The 21883-nt window shown below is 46.0% G+C and overlaps 1 protein-coding gene across 3 annotated transcripts; it reads right to left on the bottom strand.

Moving 5' to 3' along the window:
* Positions 1-3787: 3787 nt before the first annotated feature.
* Positions 3788-21744, bottom strand: ZER1 (zyg-11 related cell cycle regulator). Of its 3 annotated transcripts, none has more exons than XM_042830757.1 (16): positions 21540-21744; positions 17227-17489; positions 16239-16389; positions 15511-15947; positions 13742-13918; positions 12507-12621; positions 11907-12053; positions 11473-11646; positions 10589-10804; positions 9887-9928; positions 9434-9553; positions 8912-9027; positions 8375-8563; positions 7303-7400; positions 6827-6929; positions 3788-5796 (listed from the first exon to the last, which is right to left on the bottom strand). In XM_042830757.1, exons 2-16 carry the CDS (start codon positions 17382-17384, stop codon positions 5739-5741), a joined length of 2301 nt encoding a protein of 766 aa, XP_042686691.1. In that variant the 5' UTR covers positions 17385-17489; positions 21540-21744; the 3' UTR covers positions 3788-5738. The 3 variants fall into 3 exon arrangements, with proteins under 3 accessions (XP_042686691.1, XP_042686692.1, XP_042686693.1); XM_042830758.1 differs by lacking the exon at positions 21540-21744 and adding an exon at positions 18627-18778; XM_042830759.1 differs by lacking the exons at positions 16239-16389; positions 17227-17489; positions 21540-21744 and adding an exon at positions 16133-16230.
* Positions 21745-21883: the final 139 nt, after the last annotated feature.

Consider the following 21883-nt stretch of genomic DNA (forward strand, 5'->3'; position numbering starts at 1 on the left):
GCCTGAATTTACCTTTATAATGGTCATTCAAATCCTTTTTTTTTTCTTGATTGTTTCTTTTTAATTATTCTAGGTAGTTCAGAAACCTACAGAAATCCTCCCTCAGAAACCTCCTAGATGAGATCAGCACTTGTCAAAACAGTTTGGAGGTGGCCTTGCTACTGTCTGCATGCTTTAAATATCCTGAAAATCTTTCTGTTCAAAGAAAACCTTTCTGAACAGTGGGGAGCTCAGAACAGTAACATCAGCCTCTGTCTGCAACCAGGAAAAAAAAGGTGGGAAGTGTTTTTCCTTTCTTTGTGGAGCGGTGTGAACTTTAAAGCTTAATGAGAGCAATTTGAGTAGTAACAGCGTTACTCACTTCAAAGCAAAAACATTCTGATATTCCAGAATAATCTGTCCTAAGGGATGTATTCTTTCTCCTCTTGTGGTTAGAATAATTTGGTGCATGTTATGCTTTTTTTGTTCTTCATAGCTTTGAAACCTGTCTTGAATGAGAGCTTATCTCTGCCTCAAGGTTTCCAACCCAAAGAGCTGTCTGGTTGATGTCAGGCTTGGTTAGAAACCCTCCATGAGCAGGTTTCTGGGCAGAGGATCTCCATCCTTATGGCATTCCAGCAAGGAATGTCGTGCTGCTGGAAGCATAAGGCATCTCTGTTCTCTGCAGTGTGGTACCTTTTCAGCTCCCTGTCTGTAGTTCCATTTCACATAACTCCTTCTCTTGCTTCAGCCACTGAGAGTCTGACCTGTCAGAGGTTTTACAGTGACCGCTGGATTCACTGGGAGTTGAACTCTTGTGAGATCAGCGTCTTAAGAAGGAAGTCTTGCTGGCCTTAAAGCAGGCTGACTGTTTTAAACTAAAAAGAGTCTTTCTTGAAGTATTCAGCTTCTGCCCACTCGCAGTGCTAAGGCTGCAGAATGCTATAGCCACAGATCCGATACAGAGTTCAGAGGCAATCTGTACAGCCAAATATTGCTCTGACTTCTTTTTTTCCCCTCTGACATCATTTCATAACAACACTCTCTTTCTCCATGCCTCTTTTCTATTGACAAACAGTATTGTATCCCTCAAAGTGATGAAAGCAAAAGCCACTGAACTGCACAATCAACACATGGCAGTTCCTTTAGTTTTTAATGAAATATATGACAGCAAATGGACCAATAATGTACCTGTGTAATTCACACTCATAGACCAAAGGAAAAAGACATTGTTAAGCACTAGCTTTAATACACAGAGAGTATCCCAATGGATACAACAGAAAAGTTAATTCGTTCAGAATTGTAAGGAAGGAACAATTGTGCATGATTTTTGGGGGGGGGTTGGTTTCACCATGAACAAACGTTTGAACCAGGCCTCTCAACACAGGCAGGTCAAGGGACGGAGTAAAAGCAGAAGCTTGCTCATTATCACTGAGATTATTTTCTGTATGCAGAATGTGGGAATAGCTATTTGGTTAGCTAAAAAACTTTGTTTGTTTTTTAAAACAAAAAGGAATTACAGAAAGAATCAGTGACAATTATCTGAAGCCAAAACAGTCTGTTAGAGCAGAAATGTTTCAGTGAAGCAGGAAATCTCCCTAATTCCTGTTCTTAAGTACCATCTTTTCATCCATCCCTGACAACTGTTACCCTCTTTGCTTTGTACAGATGGTTGTCGTGGAGATCAGCTGTTTCCCCTAATTTTTATTGTCTTTTTTTCCAGTGCATGCCACCCCCTACACCCCATCTGTGGCAGTCTTCTTCCTAAACAGCCTCAAGAAATTTTTTCTTGTGGAGTAGTGCCTGAATGCAGTGCCCTTCCTCTGCTGCCCCGAAAATTCATCATCTTCTTCAAGCGATGAATAGAATAAGCTCACAGCTCTAAGGCTTTTCTTCCCCTCATCTTTTGCAGAGACCAAAGCAACTCAAACAGGAGGCTGGGTAGGATTCAGTGCTGAACAGATAATATCTGAGCTAGCAGAGAGGTGCAGGGCGATAACAGCTATGATGCAGAAGGGTCAGATTAATTATTTGCATTGTTAATAATTGCCACAAGTATGAGTGCTAAACTTTCTCAGCATGGTCTCAGTGGGAAAGTCTGGTGCTGCTACACATTAAGCATCATGCACACAGATGCCAATCTGTATAAGCAGTTCCTCCCACAGATCTTGTCAAATGGAAGCACCTGTGGAAAGCTGCCCACCAACTTGTTGTCACATCTATTCCAGGGAAAATGGCAGACAGCTGACACCCCGCGTGCTGAGGACTGCTGCATCATTGTGCTGGGTCACTGAGCCATGAGGCATTTTCCAGCCAGAAAGGAAACTACTTGCACTGGAGGTAGAGGGTTCCTTTGTTGGAATAGTCTCTGCAGAGAATTACTGAGTTGGTTCATGTTCTGCCTGCCCAGCTTTTGAGTATTAAGGGAAATGTGAACCTAAAAACATGAGTGAGAGTGTGAATGAGACAATAACTGCAAAGCAAAAGGAGTCCCTCTGCCGTACTTGATCAGACTGTGAGCTTCTTTCCAGCTGTATTTTCACCTTACATTTGGAAACCCTGTTATAGTTTTTTAGACAGGATTGGTTTCTATAATCTTGAGTGTGAAACTGAAGCCTCCTTCCTCTGCAGTATGGGGTTTGACATGGGACAGTTCTTTTCTAAACTGGCCATTTCAAGCTCTGGGAGGGTAGGTTTAGGTTGGATATAAGGAAAAAAGTCTTCTACAGTGAGGGTGGCGAGGCACTGGAACAGGTTACCTAGTGTTGTGTTGTGGTTGATGCTCCATCTCTGGAGACTTTCCAGGTGAGGCTGCATCAAGCCCTGGGCAACCTGATCAGATCCAGCTGCAGTGTGCATTGCAGGGGAGTTGGGCTAGATGGCCTTTAAAGGCCCTTTCCAACTCTGAGGATTCTGTGATTCTATGTAGCTATCTTTTCTATGTAATTTTATGTAATAGACCAGAGATAGTTTTCCCCACCCCCTATGGTTAAATGGCAGATTCACAGAGCTAAACCTTTCTGGCAGGCTGGCCTGACTCCATTAATCTCCACATTCCTGGGAATCAGAAATCTTTTTCTGGTTCAGACTCAGGTACACGAGGATACGTGAGCAGTGAGAAGTTATCTTTGCTTTGAAACAAAGGTTTGTTAGTTTGTGATACCACAGTGCAGCTGCAGCAGGCGTGACTTCAGTAACAGCTCAACTTACAGAGGGACTGCTTTGAACTTTTGGGGTCCTTCAGGCTGATGGAACCAAGCCACCATTTGTTCATTAACCTAGAAGCAGTTTTGTCAAAATCTCAGAGTAAAGCCTGATTACAGTGCAAAGCTGAGATGTGCTCCAGCTGCCTCTCCTGCAGGGCAGCTGTGTTCTGAGGATACAGGTTTCTGACAGTGTATCCACCATGTTTCCCCATCTCCTCCAATCCCACCTTGCCAACGCTGTCAGAACCATTAGGGTTTTCTTGTCACTTGATTCAAGATTTTAGTGGTGGAAGTTTTCACTGCGTGGACATCAGAAAGGAAGAAAATCTGGTGGGTCGGCACGGTCACATGAGACAACTTCAAAAGGATAGCACTGCATAGAGAATAACGTGAGCAAAGCCTGGCTCCTGCAATGCGTGGAGGCTGGTCAGCACTATATGCAGCTGCTCTTAGTTTTGCATCTAGGAGAATGATTAGCAAGCATTACACAGAAAAGGCCATGAAACAAACATCTCTGTCTCAAAGCTTGCAGGGACAGAAATTCTTAGGGAACAGGAATAAAAGAGAGAAAAATACATTTCAATCAAACAACCACAAAAAAGTGTAATTTGTCAAGTTTTTCAAACTGTATGAAAACAATTCAAAAGTGACACAAAAATATATATATAGTTTGAAAAATACTTAAAGAAAAAGTACAGATCTCACAATATCAAAACATGACATGGTTAAAAAGAGAGAAGAAAAGACATTGGGTAACACCGTGTTGGCAGAAAAAAGTAAACCCCTCCAGGGCAGCTGTGTTCTGTCATTTAAAGTGTCAGTTTGTGTCCCTAGGATCTGTCCATAATGTAATGCTCAGTAATGACAGCATTAACTCTGAGCATCAGAAGAACCTCAGTCATAGCAGCAAGCAATGTAAATGAGGGAAGAGAGCAGCAATGGTTACTGTGCTATCCCAGAGGCCTGACATGTCCTAACACACGTGGCCACGGTTTCCTCTCACTGCAGATGTAAAATCTTTTCAAAACCACTTTTAAGGGAAGAGCTGTGAATTATGAAAGCACTGTGGCAAGTGGGGCTCTGAGCATGAACTGCACAACGTGATGCTGAGTGCCTGGCTGTGAAGCAGCCTTTGGCCCTTTTTAAGACTCTGTAGGCCTGGGGTTTTACAGGTGAAGACCAGGGGGTTGGAGATTCATGATCCTTGAGGTCCCTTCCAACCCTGGCCATTCTCTGATTCTGTGACCAGCTTAGTGGGGACTCTCCTCTCCCCTAACCCATATAAATTGGAGTGAATCTGCTGATGGGAGTGGGACTGCACTGGGTAGTGCTAGCAGTAGGATAAGAGTAGTGCCAGAAGAGGGGGAAGATGTTGGGATGGAACAAGAGGTGCTGTTTTAGGAGATGGTATTCCAAAGGGTTCCTAGAGACTCCTCAGCCTTAAAGGAGATGTTAGCACCTCAAATGACAGCATCTGTGCTGCAGTGAGGTTACTTTATCACTGAGTGCAGGCTGAAGAAGGGTAGAACAGCTTCAGTCATTTACTGGGACTTGCACACGTGGCCCATGGCCTGGTAGGGGTTATTATGCCATTTTCTGACATTTGTAGCCCTTCTCCATGAAGCAGAACAAAACTAAAAAGGTGTTGAAAAAACTGGTATGAAGATGTATAGCCCTTTGTGAACAAACCTTGTTCCTTTATGCACAGGCTCCCTTAGAGGGAAAAGCTCTGCATAGCCAAGGATGTGTAACTGGTTTTACTGGTCATCCCTGACCACATGGGTCTAGGTGGGCTGGCAGATCCTACTGAACTGCCAAAGGGGATAAAACAGAATTCCTGACGTTAACAGGAACCTCTTACTTCCAAATGAACCACATACATTTAGCAGTGCTTCCATTAATAGGAGTCTACCATAAAAAACCCTTAAGAGAATGAATTGACTTAAAAGATAACTTTTCCCCGTTTCCTCTACTTAAAAACATTACCAAAAAGTTCAGTTCTTTTGCTCTGACTTCTTGGTAATGTGTCCCCCAACCTTCAGAGCAAATAACTAACTCACTTCTGCCTGTAAACCCACTGAGTGGCCAGTGCTGATTCAGGACTGGTGTTCTTGCATTGCAGGACCTCATGCAATACAGCAAAAGGGAATTTTCTAAAAAGTGGGAAGGAAAATGTCACACTAGTGATCACACAACTGGGTTTTCAAGCTCGTGATCATTTGGGGCTCTCTGTATGGTCTAAAAAAAAAAAAAAAGGTTAAAAGATACATAATGTAATTGTCTTTTTTTGTTTTCTTTTTATACAGAAATCATACACACAGAACTTCAATCTGAAACTTCATAACGAAAAAGTCCACTAATTTAAGGAAAGCGTTTTGTTGTGCAAAAAGTCCCTCCCTCCCTCCCCTGTTCACCTTCATCTACTGAGGGTCTCACACACACACATAAAGTTTCCTTCCAACAGGCGAGTTGGTCAGAAAGAGTCCTCACTATGTACAGTGAATTAGAGAGAAGCTGGATACAGTGCTGGCAAGAGGCATTAGATGATTGCCTCTATCTGGAAGTGTCCATGTTCTCCTCCTTAAAGTTACTGCAGTGCTCTATAACTTTCCTAGGGATAAAACAGGACAAGGGAAGAAGGTTTAGTTTAATGCTTGTCGTGTTATGGCTGTGGAACAGTAACACAAGGACTGCTGTTGGTAGCAGTCAGACTCTTCTGATATACATCAACCAATACTGATATAAAAACCACTATACTCCACACAAGCAGCTTAAGAGCTTGGAATTTCATCCTCTTGGAATTTCAAGTCATATTAGTATACCTCCAGATCATTCATTCACGACCCCCATGCCTCAATCATCAGATAACTTTGAATTGTATCAGAAAACACATGCATACAAATGGTTTCCATGCACTCTACTGTTACCTGTCCCTGCTTTTTCTATTCTTTCCATTTATTTTTCTTGGACTATTGCATCACCATATGTAATCTCCATAACCTGTGACAGTCTTCTGCAGGCTTCTACCACCTCCAGCATTGAGCAGCCCTTCAGCTGTGGGGAATGCCTGCTACCCACAAGGTACATATTCCCAGCTGATCTACATTTCTCTTTAATATTCATCCTGCAGATACGAAGTTACAGATCTCAGTTTGTCAGTGACTAGAAACTACAGCTGTCTTAAAACTGAAAGAATGACTCCAAAGGGAGGTCACACAGTAAGCTGGGAAGGCTCACAGAAGTGATGGGCTCTCTCCATATTTTGAAAATCCTTTGATTTAAACTCTGCAGTCAGCTCTATCATTGACAGAATGATATTCTGGACAGAGTTCACACCTCAAGTATGAAGTATAGTGATGACTGGGGACGATCAAGTTAAGAGATGCAATAAGCAGCTTTCTTGCCACTTTGAGAACCTATTTGCCTGGTATCCATAAACACCGATTACCAGTGCTTATTGCAAATGTATAAACACCTCTAATCTTCTGTTTCTATCTTCCTTTTCCTGCTCTTTGCTTGTGTTTATTTCACCTCTCATAAAGAGCACAAGCTTTTCTTTGGTAGCTTTCCTTGATGTAGGGGAACAGGAAACTAAACTGAAGTTAAACTGAATGTTTGATGACAGTGCATTAGTTTCCTACCAGGCCATTTCCTTGGTCTCTTGCCGTGCTGAGGCCATTTTAATCATGTCCTTCAGAAGGGGAATCCCACCTTCTTTGATCAGCAGTGGGCAGTACTTGTCAGCTGCAAGGAAAGAATAAGACAAGTTCTTGTGAACCTTTCCAAAAGCAGTATAAAGAGTGGCAGGAGGGGAGGGGTGCTGTTGGAGAAGTAACAAAACTTCAATTTTTCATGGAGCCAACCTGTTAAGGGTTGACTGTAAAATTAAGGTACAAAATGACTGAGAAGAGCATGGCCAGAGGGATCTAAACATTGAAGAAATTTCCTATACACGACGTGTTGTTTATTGCTTGGCTATGCTGCCTGGACATTACTAAATTATTCAGATAAGGCTCTTGTTAACTACACAGCTAAACTGGGATGAGTTTTTCTGCTAAGAAGCTTAGATCCACTGTGTGAACTTGTGCAGCGCAATGGATGTGATTTTAAAACTTACGGTAGACAGAGACCAAGTTATAGAGTGCCCAGGTAGCCCAGTGCTGGCTGACAGGAGAGATCCCTTGTGGAAGAAGTCGAAGGATTGGTTCAAATGACCTGCACAGAAATATTGTAGAAGTTGTTAAAAATCCAAGAACTGCTTCTTTCAGCACCTTTGTCACTCAAAGCAATACGTACTCTGTGTTCATAGACACCGTAGCAGTAAATCCTTTAGCATGCTAAAGATTCTGGCATCAAAGACCAAGTCTGTGTCACATGGCAATACTGGCAGGCTTACAGGCCCTACCACTTCAGCATAAACATGCTGTGCAAATAAATAACTGCAAAGAAGTCAGCTGATTTCTATTCTCTGTCAGTCATTTTCTTATGACAGCTGAAACAGCACCACTGACAGCTCTGTAGAAGGTCCAAAGCAAAATTATACCCATCCAATGCCAGCTGCTCACATGCAACAGCTGCTCTGTTTCTTATCACAATAACATGTGCATACTGTAGCAAAAGCACTGGAATGCCATTTGTTTGGGATCCCTGCCAAGCACTATGGGAAAACAGAATACCTGATACCCTTATAGAGGAAAAGCTTTGGAGGATGCCACCAGCTGCTTTAACCCATTAAGAGATTTCTGGACACTCTGTCTAGATATTCTCCAAAGGAGAGTGAAAGCACAGCAACGCGTGTCACTTACAGAATTAAGCAGTACTGAAGAGGTGCAAAGGATGGAAGTCTCAGAGAACATCATTTAGTCAGTCTCACCAGACAGTCAGATCATGGGTTTCCTGAACTACACAATTCCACCAGAAACATGCAGGATAAATTCTGCTGTGTTCCCATGCTCCTCCCATAACAATTGCCAGGCAAGGTATCGAATTTTAGCAGCCTGTGTAACATGCTACCCTGACTCAAAGGAAGATGTGAAACTCTCACTGAAGAATACATTCCTAAGGATTTCTCCTCCATTCTAAGCAGAGCCTCCATGCTTGGCTGTATCTCTTTGCTTTCATCTGTTGGTGTTTGCTTTCTGTGACAATCCTGGCTCTGGGTAAATGGGCCAAACTCCTCTGTTTCTCACCTGTAATTGATATTTCTTCTGGAGTTGATATCCCAGCTCTGGATGGCTGCCCACATCCTCTTTACAACTTCCTCTCGGTGGGGCTCACAAATACCCCAAGCCTCCGGACCATCAAACATGATATGGGAGAGCACCCCACAGGCATTATAGGATACCTCAATCCCATCTGCTTTGCTCTCTAGCAGATTGCTGCCGAGGGAGAAGAAATCGTTTAGAGGTGCCAGAATAACCTTATTCAGCATCTTCCCAAAATCTTTTATCTACATCAGAGATGATTATTGAGAAAATATCTCCAGCCTGAAACAGGAGTTGTGCCCTTCAGAGATGCAGCTTTCCAGCAGCATTAACATCACAACCAAACCCTTACAATCCAACGCGTTCACTAAGGTATCTTATTATTTCCTTTTAGCTTTTTTTTGAATGACCAAAAACCCAGTCTGATGCATCAAAAGCTGAAAAGTCTCCAGGTGATGTGGGAGCAGAGCTCCGGAGCGCTCCTCCTGCCCCAGCCCAGCTGTTTGTTAGCTAGGCACTCACCTGAACACACTGATGAACTGGGAGGTCATGAGCTGTGGACGGAGTTCCCTGACCTCAGCCACGTTGCCCAGGAGGCCCAACATATTGCGGTGCAGCTCCTGTTTCTCTGGGAACTCCTAAGAAAGCAAGAGACAGGATTATACAGTAGCAGAGATATGGTGACAACAGGAATGAGAAACTATGCAGAAAGCACATCTAGAAAGGATGAGGATTTTTGGGTAGCTATCAGTGTTTTTTTAGCAGATTTCCAGAGACGTGTGATATGAGAACATCACAGGCTAGGGCCTATCATTCACTGCTGCCCTGCTTAAGGAGGAGTGTGTATAAGACAGGAAAAAGGAAGATGTGCTGAGTTTAAGTTTCTCTGTTCTTCTGGTTGGGTGATTGGATCACAGAAAGAATGAAATATGCAACTTTCTTCCATTTATGCAATATAGGAAGTACTGCTTATGAGTTAGCTTAGCTATTTTCACCTCTGCTGCTAATGTCAGCATTCATCTAGAGGAAACCAGCCATACTTACTTTCAAGCACTCCAAGAACAGTTTCATACCGCTGTAGTTGAGGAACATCTCACAGTTGTCAGGAGTCTCATCAGTAATGTTCCAGAGGGCACTCCATGAGAATTCCATCACCTGATCACACTGCAAGGATGAAGAAACAGCTTTGCTAATGTAAGAACGCAGTGCAAACCAAATACTTGCTTCATCTCTGACATCACCCCAGATAACTTCAGAGGTAAGAAAATCTTGTTATTTGCTTTCAACTTGTTTGCAAGTGGGTTTTTGTTTTTAACTATTTTTGTCTCCCTGCTACGTTTGTCCCTTCAGCCCTCACCACTATGACAGAAAATTCTGCAGCGCCAGCTGGGATTTCCCATGTTAGGTAGAGAGGCTGGGCTGGCACTCCAGACTATCTCCATGCCCAAGTCAGAGTAAAGAAAATATTATTTATATATTTTAGTGGGTAACACTCACCGTTTTATCAGCCAGCTTCTTCTGAATCAATTTTAGCATTGTCTGTGGGCAGAGGAAGGGGAACAGTGAGAACAGTTCAAGAATCACAGAGCTAAAACCAACAGGTTCAGCTGCTGCAGAGCTGGCTACAGCAAACTGTAAGTGTGTGCAATTTTGACCTTTTGCTGAGTATCTAACTAGTACACCTTTCTCTAAACCAGTGGCAGTAGGTTATGTTCCATGTTGCAAGTATTTGCAGAGCTAAACTATGTCATGCTCCCTGAACTGCTGGGTTTGCAGTCAAAGTTTGGAATGTGGTGTAACTGCAACAAAGCAGCGGCCTCTGCAGTTCTTTTAAAGGGGTGAGATATGCACTGATGTAAGTTGGAAATCTGATGCAAACTCAGGGAGGTGCAGAAGGAAATAGTCAAAAGGTTTTACCAGTTCTGGAAATTGTATGGTGTAATGAAGATGGAACGTGTCAGGTCACACTGCTTTCATAGACAGCCTGTCTCTGAGACCATGACTTCTAGTGTTTGCAAGCCAGTAAAAGATGCCACATGGAGGGGCAGGGTTCAGGATAGGTTAGCCTTGCTGGGACAGATGCTCCCTTCTATGATACAGTAAGCTTGGTTCACTGCCTGGATGCATTTGGTGCATGGCTGCAAGGAAATGGTGGTAGCTTGGGTTAAGGATAAGAAGACACCTTGGGACCATACCAACCATGACAAAACCCATCTTGCCCACAGCTTCTTTATGATCGTTGTCCACCTGGCAGACCAGAGCATTACAGAGGTGCACGGCAATGCGCTGGATAGACTCATCCTGCCGGCTCTGGTTGAGGATGTTCAGCAGCAGCTCATTTACTCGGCGGTACTGGAACTCCAGCTCCTCAGGAATGCTGAAGTTGCACAGTGTGAGGCAGCAGTTCCTCTGTACCTGGGTCATAAGGAAGGAAATGCTGCACCAGGTGGCTATGAAAACATGACCTAACCACCTCATGTTCCCTTGTTGCTTGGTACTGAAATCATAGCACTACAGTTTGCTACCCTCCTCCCTAGAACTCTGCTTTAGCTAAGCTCTCAGTAGGTACTTCTTCCTCACTGCCACTCTGGTCTCAAGTGGCCACCCAATCACCCAGTACGTGTCACTTTCTAAGCCAGTTCTTCACTGTCTATAAGCTTTCTATTCAGAAGTCACTTGCTGTAGCCCAGTGTCAGCACTTCTGATGAGAGTGCATTGGCATACTGTTTCTTTCTGTTGACTAAATGCCCCCAACACCCTCACCATTTTCAACTCATAGTCTGTGCTGGACATCTATGCTGTGGGTTGTACATTTTTTGACCACTAACATCAGCTAAAAAGGTGCCTAGCTATTATCACTTACTTCTCCTGGTTCTGGAGAACATCACATGGATAAGGAGCACCTTGTGTGTAATCCCTAACACCTGAGTGAAGACAAAAAGCAGATCTGGGCAATAGGTTCTCTGATGCCTGCCTCAGCTCATGTATTGGAGGCTTAGAAAACGCAAATCCTAACACCAAGCTAAAGATGTAACACGGGGAAGGAGAACTATGGGAGCCAAAGCAAGCTGGGCAGCTCTTACTGTGACTTCCTGGTAGGACTCCATGCCATTCAGCACCACCTGGATGACCTGGCGTCGCAGCTTTATGCTCTGCTCCATGCGGTACTCGGAGTTGGTCAGGTAAAACAGTGCAGCACTGCCTGTCACCTGGATGTTTTTGTCATCCTTGTGGCACTTGAGGGCTGTGATCACCAGCTGCAAGGAAAGAACGTGAAGTTTCAGTGCCACTGACTTGCTGTGGAGTCTTGGAGTGATGGTTATGGCTGTCTGTGGCAAAGGCTACAAGGAATGCACAGCTCAGGTGTTGCAGGAAGATGCTCATGAGGTGAAGGTACTTAGTTCTGCCTTTCTACTGGAACTTTCTCCAGAATTATGTGGCGTCTCAGGGTGAAGAAAAGGCTGGGACTGTGAAATTTCCCTTGTAAGTGTGAGTTAAATGCTCACATGATGCTTACCTGGAGAGCTCGCAGCAGCTGGCTGCAACGCTCAATACGGGCGATGTCAAAAAGGAGGTTGATGGCACGAGAAGTGATTTCTGGCCGGTGTTCAGTGTAAGCCTCGATAGCGTTCAGAACTTGCTCTTCATTCTTGTCTCCACTCACCTGGCATGGAGGAACAAGAGACAGGGAAGAAAGAATGAAGAAAGCAAGCTGGTAGGTCTGAAAGGTCAGAGGGTACAACTGTCCTCTGTCCTGTTGTAGGATTAGGCCCATGATGGGAGCAAAGAAGGCGAGTCACTTCTCAGCCCAGAAGGACACAAAATGCTATCTCTGGTAGTCACAGACACACTGGTCCTTCAGTCAGGATGATTTCTTCAGGCCCTTCTCTAAGAGGCGTTTGGTGTTTTCTGTTGTTGTTTTGGTTTCTTTAGCACTTGTAAGAGCTGTGTGGGGTGTGGGTCTTGCCTTCAGACCACTCTCCTGCATTATCAAGTAGCTACTGAAAGGTGAAAGCTAAATTGTCACACACAAAACCCTAAAAACTCTCTCTATTAGCAGGCAGATCTCTGAACTTCTACCAAGTACCTACTACCAATATTCTGACACCCTCGTTACCTTATAGGCTGGAATATGCGTCAGGCGGCAGAGAGATGTTTCAAAAAGGCCCAGGAATTGGAGCGGTCGTTTCAAACCCCGGAAGGGAGCAATGCTGCTCTTTGCTGGCTCGATGCTGAGGAAAGAAAGAGGTGAGTCATGTTGGTACTTCTTGCTTCTCCAGGCCACAGAGACAGCTGCTTGTTCTCTGCTCACTTTGTCTGTACTGCTCTGTAACTAGAGTGATAATATCTGTATTTCAGTTGTGCACCAACCAGCTTCTCCTAAACCTAAACAGGCATGATGAGTCCCAGGTGAACCTGAGCAAAAGGCTAAGCACACTGAGGAATTAAAACAGCAGTAAGAATTTATGTCAGAATGCAGCTTTCCTGGACAGAATTTGTCCTGGAAATATAACAAGCTAGGGCAAAGACTTCTTAGGAATGTGGATTTCCCTGATCTAAACTATTTGCAAACTTGATGGTGTATCATCTGATAAACATGCTAGTCTGCTTCTGTGATCATGCAAGAACACTTCTTTTATTGCTGCCATGTCCCTTATTGACCAAGAGCCTATAATATAATATATATATGCTCTTGGTGCGTGCATGTATATATATATATATAAAACCAACTTTGTGAAGAAGACAGTACTGTCTCATTTGTTTGCTTTTGTCCAGTAAGTGCTTAGCGAACAGGAGGGCAGAGTTCTTGGCTGACCTGGAAAGCCACTCCTCTAGGTCTGTTCTACTGAGGTGCACCAAGATTTTCAAAAGTTGGTCTGTGCAGCATTCAGGTCAGATCTGAAAATCTGCCTTTAGATTTTAAGTTTCTAAAGCACTCAGTCATCCTATGAACACTGATGTCTTGACTGAGTGTATAAAACCTCCTGTCTCAGAAGGGCCTAATTTCAGTCAGTATTTTATGTGTTTTTGTAGGAAATGTGTAAAGGGCTCTGATATATAAACCACTGCAAGAGACCTCTGGAAGAATCTATGTGGAATGTAGAGATGCATGTAAGCTAGGCAGAACAAATCTTTGTTAGTACTAACGTGTCCTTACCTGTGTCACTTACAAAAATCACAGCTGATTCCCACTCTAGACTTCAGCATCAAGAACCAGCAACAGTTGTATCTTGCTTTTTACTATCAATTAGGCCCACAGAATTTGGAAGCCCAAAAGTGGGAACAGTCTGTAATTCATCTCTGACCCATCTAGCTAATCCAAGCAGACCTCAGTAATTGCTGTTTCCTTACCTTGTCTGGCCCATCTTCTCTTCCATGTTTGGGATAGTGCAGTTCTCCAGCATAGTGTGCCCTGAGATATCGAGCGAGGTCAGGTTTACCAAGTTTTCCACAAACAGGTTTAGAACCCGACGGGTCAGCTTGAATTTATAGTAACTGGACAGATGGTCTCGAGAGATATCCAAGTGTCTGCAAATGACAGAGAGCAGCTCAGAGCCTGGAAAGCATCAGCGGGGTTTCTGTGGCTGTGCCAGGGGAAAATGACAAGCAGACTGTGGTGGTGATTGTTATGTCCTTCCTAAGATACAGGAATGTGGTTCTGTAGGATCAGGCAGCAGGATCTGGCCTTGTGTCTACTAAAAGCACACATATCTAGTGGAGGTCTACTTAAAATGGAGCACAATGAGTCATTTGGCTACGCCATCACAAAGGAAATTGCTCTAGGCTCAGGAACTGCCTTTCCCAAGCTCCACCAAAGCGCCCACCTGAGCATTTCTGCCTGGTGACTGAGATGCACTAGAGGATCTTTGCATTCCCAGAAACATCTGTTGCTTCATCCCACAAATTAACTGACACAAGTTTTTGTCTGCATTCCCGATCTCTTTTTTTTTTTTTTCCACCCCAGGCTATTATTCTCTTAATTATTTCATTTACCTTCAGATATTTAAATGCTTAAGCTCTGGGGAAACCCCTGGAGCTGAGGAAGTTGTGGGACAATCTCATTGGCTATAATGTGCAAATGTCCCTTACAGGACAGGGCCTGCTTGTCTGCCAAGAAAAGATCCTTTGGGAGAAACTAAACTGCCTAAGACACAAACCAACATCATACGAACAAAAGTATCTTCTACATATTACAGACCAAGTTTCACTGCAGCTCACCAGCAGTTAAAGTCACTTGGATTTAGTCCGTGTTAACCAGAAGGTTGGCTGAGACTCCGGGGTCGTATGTTAACGTGGTACCCCTTTCTTTTTGGGTGAGAAAGTTCTGGATCCTTTTTCTGATACCACTGAACAACGACTGTCTCAATTCTGTGTCAGGAAGCCATTTTGCTGTCAGTGCTGTCAGCTATTTCTTTGCACTGTTTTGTTCCTTGACTGCACCATCCATAAGCAGCGCACTTACACAGCGTGCAATGAGCAGATGCTCTGAGCTGAGTTTGTTGTGGTTCTACCTCAGAGCAAAGTCTGGGTGTTCCTGTTTAACAATTGTTTTGAAGGACCAAATTTCAGTATGATTACCATTATCCTAGTACCTGTGTACCTACAGCCATTTTTTTTGTCATCTCTTGGGAGTTCTGCCGTTTTTTTTTTGTTTGTCTGGGGGGGAAAGGGGAGAAGAGAAGCTCTTTCTTTGTGTGTGTATTTTCTTTACAAGGAGAGTGGTTAGGCCCTGGAACGGGCTGCCCAGGGAGGTTGTGGATGCCCCGTCCTTGGACGTGTTCAAGGCCAGGTTGGACGGGGTCCTGGACAACCTGATCTGAATGTGTATGTTTGGTGGCCCTGCTAGGCAGGGGGGTTGGAATTACATGATCCTTGAGGTCCCTTCCAACCCGGGTGATTCTGTGATTCTGTATTTACTATTTTTGCAAACAAAACCCAGTCTGGCTTTAACCATGTCAGACGTGCAGTGAGTTGGTGAATGAGCCTGTTCATAGGAATGTTTATAAGCTGAAGCCAGCAGTGGATGGCTGTCCATGAAAAGGCACATATCCCATTCTAATAGACCTGCATGGTTCCTATCAGCGGGAAAAAGACAAATAAGGAAGAAGAGATCTGCTGACCTGAGCTTGTGAAGCTGTGCAATCACTTGGATGTGCTCCTCTGAAAGGTCCATGTTGTAAAGCACTAAGGAAACCAGACTGTCCTTCCACTGTGTCAGAAATCCCACATCATTCAGCTGGATCCCAGAGAGGTCAAGAGCAGCAAGGGAGGTCAAAGGCCGAAGCAATGTCTCTACGTTGACCCCTTCAATCAAGCGGCCCAGATTCAGGAAGCGCAAGCGGCTAAAGCCTTCAAAAGTGAAGTCCTTGACCAAAACCTGGCGAGTGGGGTTCACCAAGCAGTCATCTTCACAGCCTCCGGGGTTCTCTTCCTCATAGAAGATATTGCAGCATCCAAAGAGGCTAAGGGAAATAAGCGTGTGGCTGAAGCTCACCAAAGTTTGCAGACTCTTGGCCGTCAGCTTCTCGCAGTTAGTCAGGTAGAGCTCAACAAGATCCTGGAAGATGGGAAATGGAACAGTTACAAGAATTTCAAAGGCGGAATGCCCACCCTGCTCCCTACAACACCTCTCAGGGACAGCTTGAGAACCTGTACCACCGAACTTGACCAATATCCCCACCCCATTCCCTACAGCAGCTGTAGGAGCTGAGGAAGGAGATGCTGAGTTTCTCCCAAAGAGACCTGTGTGGAATCTCGGGAATGTCTGGATTTCTGGGATTCTAGCTGGTCCCCACGCCACAGTGCAGCCATGTGAAATGGCAGCTGGAGGCAGTCACTGCAATGCCACCTGCTTCCTGATGGCCTCCAGATCCTGGTCCTGCACGATCTGTTCCCGCAAGTGGATCCGAGCTAGCCTGGTGCTCCGTGGATCTGAGAAGAGGGTGAAGAAGCTTTCATGGGGTTCAAAGATGCTGTCTGTCTTCACCAACTCCACATACCTGTATTGAGGCAATGGTGTTAGCACAGCACAACAGAAGACAAAGGCTCAGTTACAGCTCTGGCACCTTTCCTGGCTCTGACAAGATGTTACCGAGTGCATGAGCACAGACTTCCTCCTGGAGGCTGGGCTATTAGCTCTTCCTCCACAAAACTAACAGTCCTTAGGAAAATCTAAGGCAATTATTTGTGCAAGGTCACATGTATTTCTGAGTAAACCGGATTCTGCCAAGCACAGACTCTAGAATTTTTTTTTTCCATGCTGTTTAAAGCTATTAACTTGATTTTTCATTTTCAAAATATTAGCTTGGCAGTTTTCTGCCAGACATCGTAAGCAAGGGTTCAGCCAAGGGAAACTAATAGCCAAATGATAAAGCCCTGGAAACAGGCTGCCTTGTGAAGCTACGGGAGCAGCAGCCTTAAAATGCGACATCTGTTAGCTCTTTGTACTCTTATTTTTCTGGTTTGAGAGAGAGTTGTAATGGTTCAGTGGTGGGAAATAGGGAGGCTCCTTTATTGCTTACTGATGTTCTTGGAAGAAGCAGGGACTGTTCATTTCACTCAGGGTTTACATATATGGAAATGGTGACTGCTGGGATACAATAACTCCCAGGGGACAATTCCTTCTGGAGTTCATGCAAATCCTTATTTCCAATATGAGGCTCACCAGAAAAAAAACAAAACAAAACAAAAAAAAAACCAAACCAGGCCTATGAATTCCTCCCATTTTTTTCCTTGTATCCTTTCCACCACTTTTTTTTAGAAAACTATGATTCCCCCTTCCCAAGCTCCCAGCTCCCATCCAAACCAGAGGAGCTCCTCCACAGGCCCAGACGTACTCGTTGACGAGTTTGTCACAGATCTCGCTTGGCAAGAAGATGTCAGGATGGAGCCGGAGAGTTTCATTGTCCAGTAAGTAGCACAGAGTCCCCTCCAAGTTGCGAAGGCAGAAATCTGTGCACAAGGTCATGAGTGACTCCGGGCTGTCGGATGCCATCTTCAGGGAAGCAGTGGGGAGGGAAAAACAGAAGGAAGCTTTTGATTCAGAAGATCCTTTCCTCAAATGAAATTCCAGGATGAATTTACAGGGACATCAGGGCAGCTGTAAGTGGAGGAGAAAAAAGGATTCGTTAAGAAAGGCACGTTGGAAAGCATGCTGCATAGCTATTGTACCAGCAGGATGCCAATAGTTCCAGTTACAGCCTGCCACTTGCTGACCTCTGAAGAACCTGCAGTGGTTTGGTCCCTCTGGGGCTGTGCACTAAATTCCCTCACTGGGGGAATGAGTTAATGTGAAACATTTTCTTGCTGTATAGCCTCATTTCCTAACATGTTTCCTCAGTGCAGAAGTTATCTGGCTGACAAAGGGCTTCTGAAGGGGAAGTGGTGGAAACCACATTGCTTGGTTTCCTTCAGAGTGGGTTGAACAAACCACCAGAGAAGGTACAGCTGGGAAGCTCCTTTTGCATAGCCCCAGTGGGATCTGGTGACCCCAAACCTTGTGTCTGTAATTGTTTGCTGCCATTTCAAGTGAAGCTTAATGTTCAAGCTGGATGTTTCTTTGCAGCTCCAAGCCAGAAGCTCCATGCAAGTGTTTGAACTAGACCATGAAGTGGATCAGAAACCAGAGGGGATGCTGGACACTGTGCAGGCAGCTGGAACTCACTAAAACATTCCAAATTCTGTCATAAAAAGTATGAGTGATCAACATGGAAAAAAGCAAGGGGCTTCTGCCCTCCTTGGTTTTTACTACCGAACAAAGGAGGATAGTGAGGCAGATAGGGGAAGCTAGTCCTGTCTGTTTCCTTATTTCAAAAATCTCATAGCTCTGGCTTTCAGGCTTGCTCACTGGCACTGAAGCAGAACTAGCTGAGTGCACTGAGGGTGTTTAGGAGCAATGACTGAAGACCCTTTTACAGGGCCAAATCATATTAGAAGCAACCTTAATGTGAACCCTTCAATGCATTTCCACGAGCACACACAAATTGCATTGAAATGTTTATTTGTGAGGTGAAATCTGTGTCTTTTCAATAGGTAAGTTCCTGCTGTACTGAGGACATCGGTGCTATGGAGTCAGTTATTCTTCTGTGCAGCATAGCTGGGGAAACTATTGCAAAATGTCTGTTATTCTCTTGCATCTGCAAAGATCAAGGCATTTGTCTTTAGAAAGCCAGAGATGCTCTCCTTTCTTTCCTGCACTCTCAGCATTTCACTCAGTTTCCTTGCCTCAAGCACTAACCCCAAGGGCACTCCTGGTGACTCAGGCACCCTCCCTCCCCTTCCAGATGTTCTGTTCAGCCGCCGTCCGGGTTGTGCCACCAGGATGAAGGATCAGCCAAAGCTGAGGATGAGGTAACCTTTCAGATGCAGCACCGCATGGTCTCTGTGGGAAACAGGACACAGTTGTGACTGAGCCTGCCTGGCAGCCCGTGCTCCCAGCCTTCTGGTGCCTCCTTATGCTGCACGAGTTGTGAATCGAAGCTCTTTTCTTCCTTTCGTGTCTCATTAATTCTTTATTTAAGAGCATGCTTTAGTGCCAGGGACAAAGACTCGACCAAGGAATAAACCCGAGACAGAAAGGAGCCTCTCAAGAAGCAAATGGGATGAGCAGAGCTACTTCTTGCGTAGCAGGAGGAACTGCAGTGCTGCATCATTCCTGGGGTACATCAACCCTAGCCTGTGTCTCCCTGGGCCAAATCTTGCTCCAGTGTAAGCAGACAAACCCAGGACAGAACCTGGTTTCACTTGGATCAGTGATTTCTCCTTCCCATAACACTTCTGGGAACTGTACCTGTAAATAACTGTAAGGATCATGTTTAAATCCCAAATTCCTGACCTGCTGTGTTCTGACCTAGAACTTTCACAGCCTTTTCAGTGTGATCTCAGGCAGGTCCTCTGGTTTTGGCTCAAGAAGAAAAAGGTCTCCAAGCAACAGCAGAGGAGAAACTGAATAAAAACTCAGCAATCACAAAAATGTACTTAATGCACTGATCCAAAAAAGTCTAGAAGGTAACCTCCCTGCATTGCTGAGCCTTGATCTAACAACACTACTACGACTTCTTACGGGTGCTGTGGTAATGTGGAGACTTTTGAGATGTGCATGGTACAAATAATGAAAATGTGTAAGCTTTGTTCTAAAAGAGAACGAAATCCATAATCAACAGCTCCCTCCTCTATTTGGCATGAGAGAAATCCAAGGAATAAATGGGCAACTGAGAGCAGAGCACTGTCTTGCTAGCAGTGAGATCCTGCCTAAGAGGATGCGTGTGGGAGGAAGCTTGTCCTGCACTCTGCATGGCGTCTGCTTCAGAGATGCAACTGCTTCACCTCCAGAACGTATTTTGCCTGAAGCTTCCTTGAGAGAATCTTTCCAGAAAGGCCAGATCAACAGGAAGATCTGAGCCAGGAGGGAAACACGTTCTGCTATCCCTACCAGTCCACCCAAGCCATCAGACAGCAGGACTGGAGCCAGCCTTCTACCATTTTTTACTGCTTCTGGACAGAGAACTAAACCAAATTCTAAATTCTCAGTAACAATTTATTACTACGTGCTGCTGACAGGACCAGTGCTTGGGATTTGTCCAAGCAGCTTAGAGAGGGCAAGGATTGGCATCCTGCTGCTCTAACAACCCTCCCTTGCAAGCAGCATGATGTTGATCCCAGCCCTGGAGAAATCAGCTACACTTCAAATTCTGAGCTCCCAGCACTCTACCAACAAAATCCGACATCGGAACGTAGTCCACAGAGAAAAACATTCATCCTCGTGATTTATTGTGCACATCTGAGAAGCACCCAAGCTGCAGCTGTGACCGTGGTCCTTTTGTACAGGTTGCTCCCTGCCTCTTCTAACCAGCCTCGAGACACGATGTGGGCAGGGAAGTAATGAAGTCAACAGCTGCACTGATCAATATCGTCCCTAGCTATAAGCTCAGTGTGCTTTGCTGATAAAAATAAACAAGATAGAGATGCTGACAAATCATTAGCATTTGCCTAATCATTATCCTCGGGCAGCTTTCTGCAGGCAGTACATCAGCAAGCTGCTTGCCCTGCAGCCTGTCACCATGCCTCCCAGTGACGGGCAATACGCTACCTACTGCACATGTGTTTCTGTATGGCCAAGTAAAAGATGCAAAAAAAGTTCAAGTGCGGGAATCAAAAAGTTAGAAATACAGCTGCATCTTCTTTCCAGTTCATTTTTCTGTGTGGTTTTGCTTTCATTTTAGCACACAGAGGAACGGAGCACCTCGAAGCAGGCATACAAAACCCCATGTACCCTCCTGCAGCCTTCTGTGGAGTAACAGCACCCTTCCAGCACCCAAAGGAAACTGCAGCGCTCAGACACGCAGCTTCACTCCCCCATCAGCAGCCTCGCAGATCCAGGCAACTTCTTTGGCAACTGCTGCTTCTTTGCAGGCTACGTTTGCAGCGTTAGGGCACTTCTGGCAGCGCTGGCACAAGAGGGTTGGCGCTGCTCTGGGGCTGCCCGTGCCAATCTCTACCTTGAACTTCAGACCATCTTCTCTCTCGGTCTCTCTCCAAGCCTGACTCACTGTGGCTTCGTGCCAGCGGCACAACGCTCATGTTGCCACAAACGCGATTGGCAAAGCTTCCAGCACCAGCGATTGGTCCAAGGAGAGGACAAACGACGCGTGTGGATGTGACCCGACCGCAAGGAACGGCTTTAAAAGAACCAATTTAACGCAAACGCAGAATGTGGCACGGGTCACGTCCTGATGGAAAACCGCACTGTCACTCAGCTGGCCTCTCACGCCGCGATCCGCCGCGCTTCGGTTCATTAATGGCTCATCGCAACCGGTGCGGGAATCGCCACGGGTGCAAGAAATGTCACCGCTGCCTTCCGGCACGGAAACCGAACACGGAGCGGAGCTGTTCGCAGCAGCCGAGCGAACGTTCCCCGTCCACGTTCGATCCCCCGGGGCCGCAGAGGAGGTGCGCGGCCCCACGGCCCCCGGCCGGCCGCAGTCCCGAGCGCAGCCCCGCGGGGCCCGAACGCTCCCGGGGCGCCCAGAGGTCACCGCGCCGTCCCCGTGGTCCCGCCGGGGCTCGGGCCGGCAGCGGCGGTTCCTCGGAGGGGCGGCACCGCCCCCAGCCGCCAGGAGCCCGGCCGAGGGAGCGGACCGGCGGCACTCACCTGGGCCCAGGCCCCGCCCAGCGCGGCGGATGGGGCCGGCGGTGGTCCCGGGCTCTCCCCGGCTCCGCGTCCTCCTCGGGCCCCGCTCCCCCCGCTTCGGCCTCCGCTGTCAACAAACCCCTCCGTCACTTCCGCCAGCCGGGGCCGCCGCACCGGATACCCGCCGTGTTCCCCCTAGGAAACACCGACCGGGCCGGAACGCTCCGACCGCCCCGCGACACCGGGGAGCTCCGGGAGCGGCGGCGGCTCCGGGCCGCAGCTCCTCTCTGAGGGCCGGGCACCGGGACGCCACGAGGTGCGGCGGCGCCGTGCTCTGCCCGCACCCCGTGACGTCGGCACCGCCT

The sequence above is a fragment of the Centrocercus urophasianus genome, unplaced genomic scaffold (genome assembly GCF_019232065.1).
Source record: "Centrocercus urophasianus isolate 14NV4802_14NV808 unplaced genomic scaffold, USGS_Curo_1.0 seq_34, whole genome shotgun sequence".
NCBI lineage: Eukaryota > Metazoa > Chordata > Aves > Galliformes > Phasianidae > Centrocercus > Centrocercus urophasianus.

Excerpts from the sequence above, each read along its gene's own strand:
- ZER1 (XM_042830757.1), bottom strand. The coding sequence starts at position 17,384 with ATGGCATCCGACAGCCCGGAGTCACTCATGACCTTGTGCACAGATTTC. Across the intron at positions 12,054-12,506 it reads CGCATATTCCAGCCTATAAG|GTGAGTGGAGACAAGAATGA; the intron begins GTAACGAGGGTG and ends CCTCCATGCCAG. Across the intron at positions 5,797-6,826 it reads GAGACCAAGGAAATGGCCTG|GAAAGTTATAGAGCACTGCA; the intron begins GTAGGAAACTAA and ends TTTTATCCCTAG.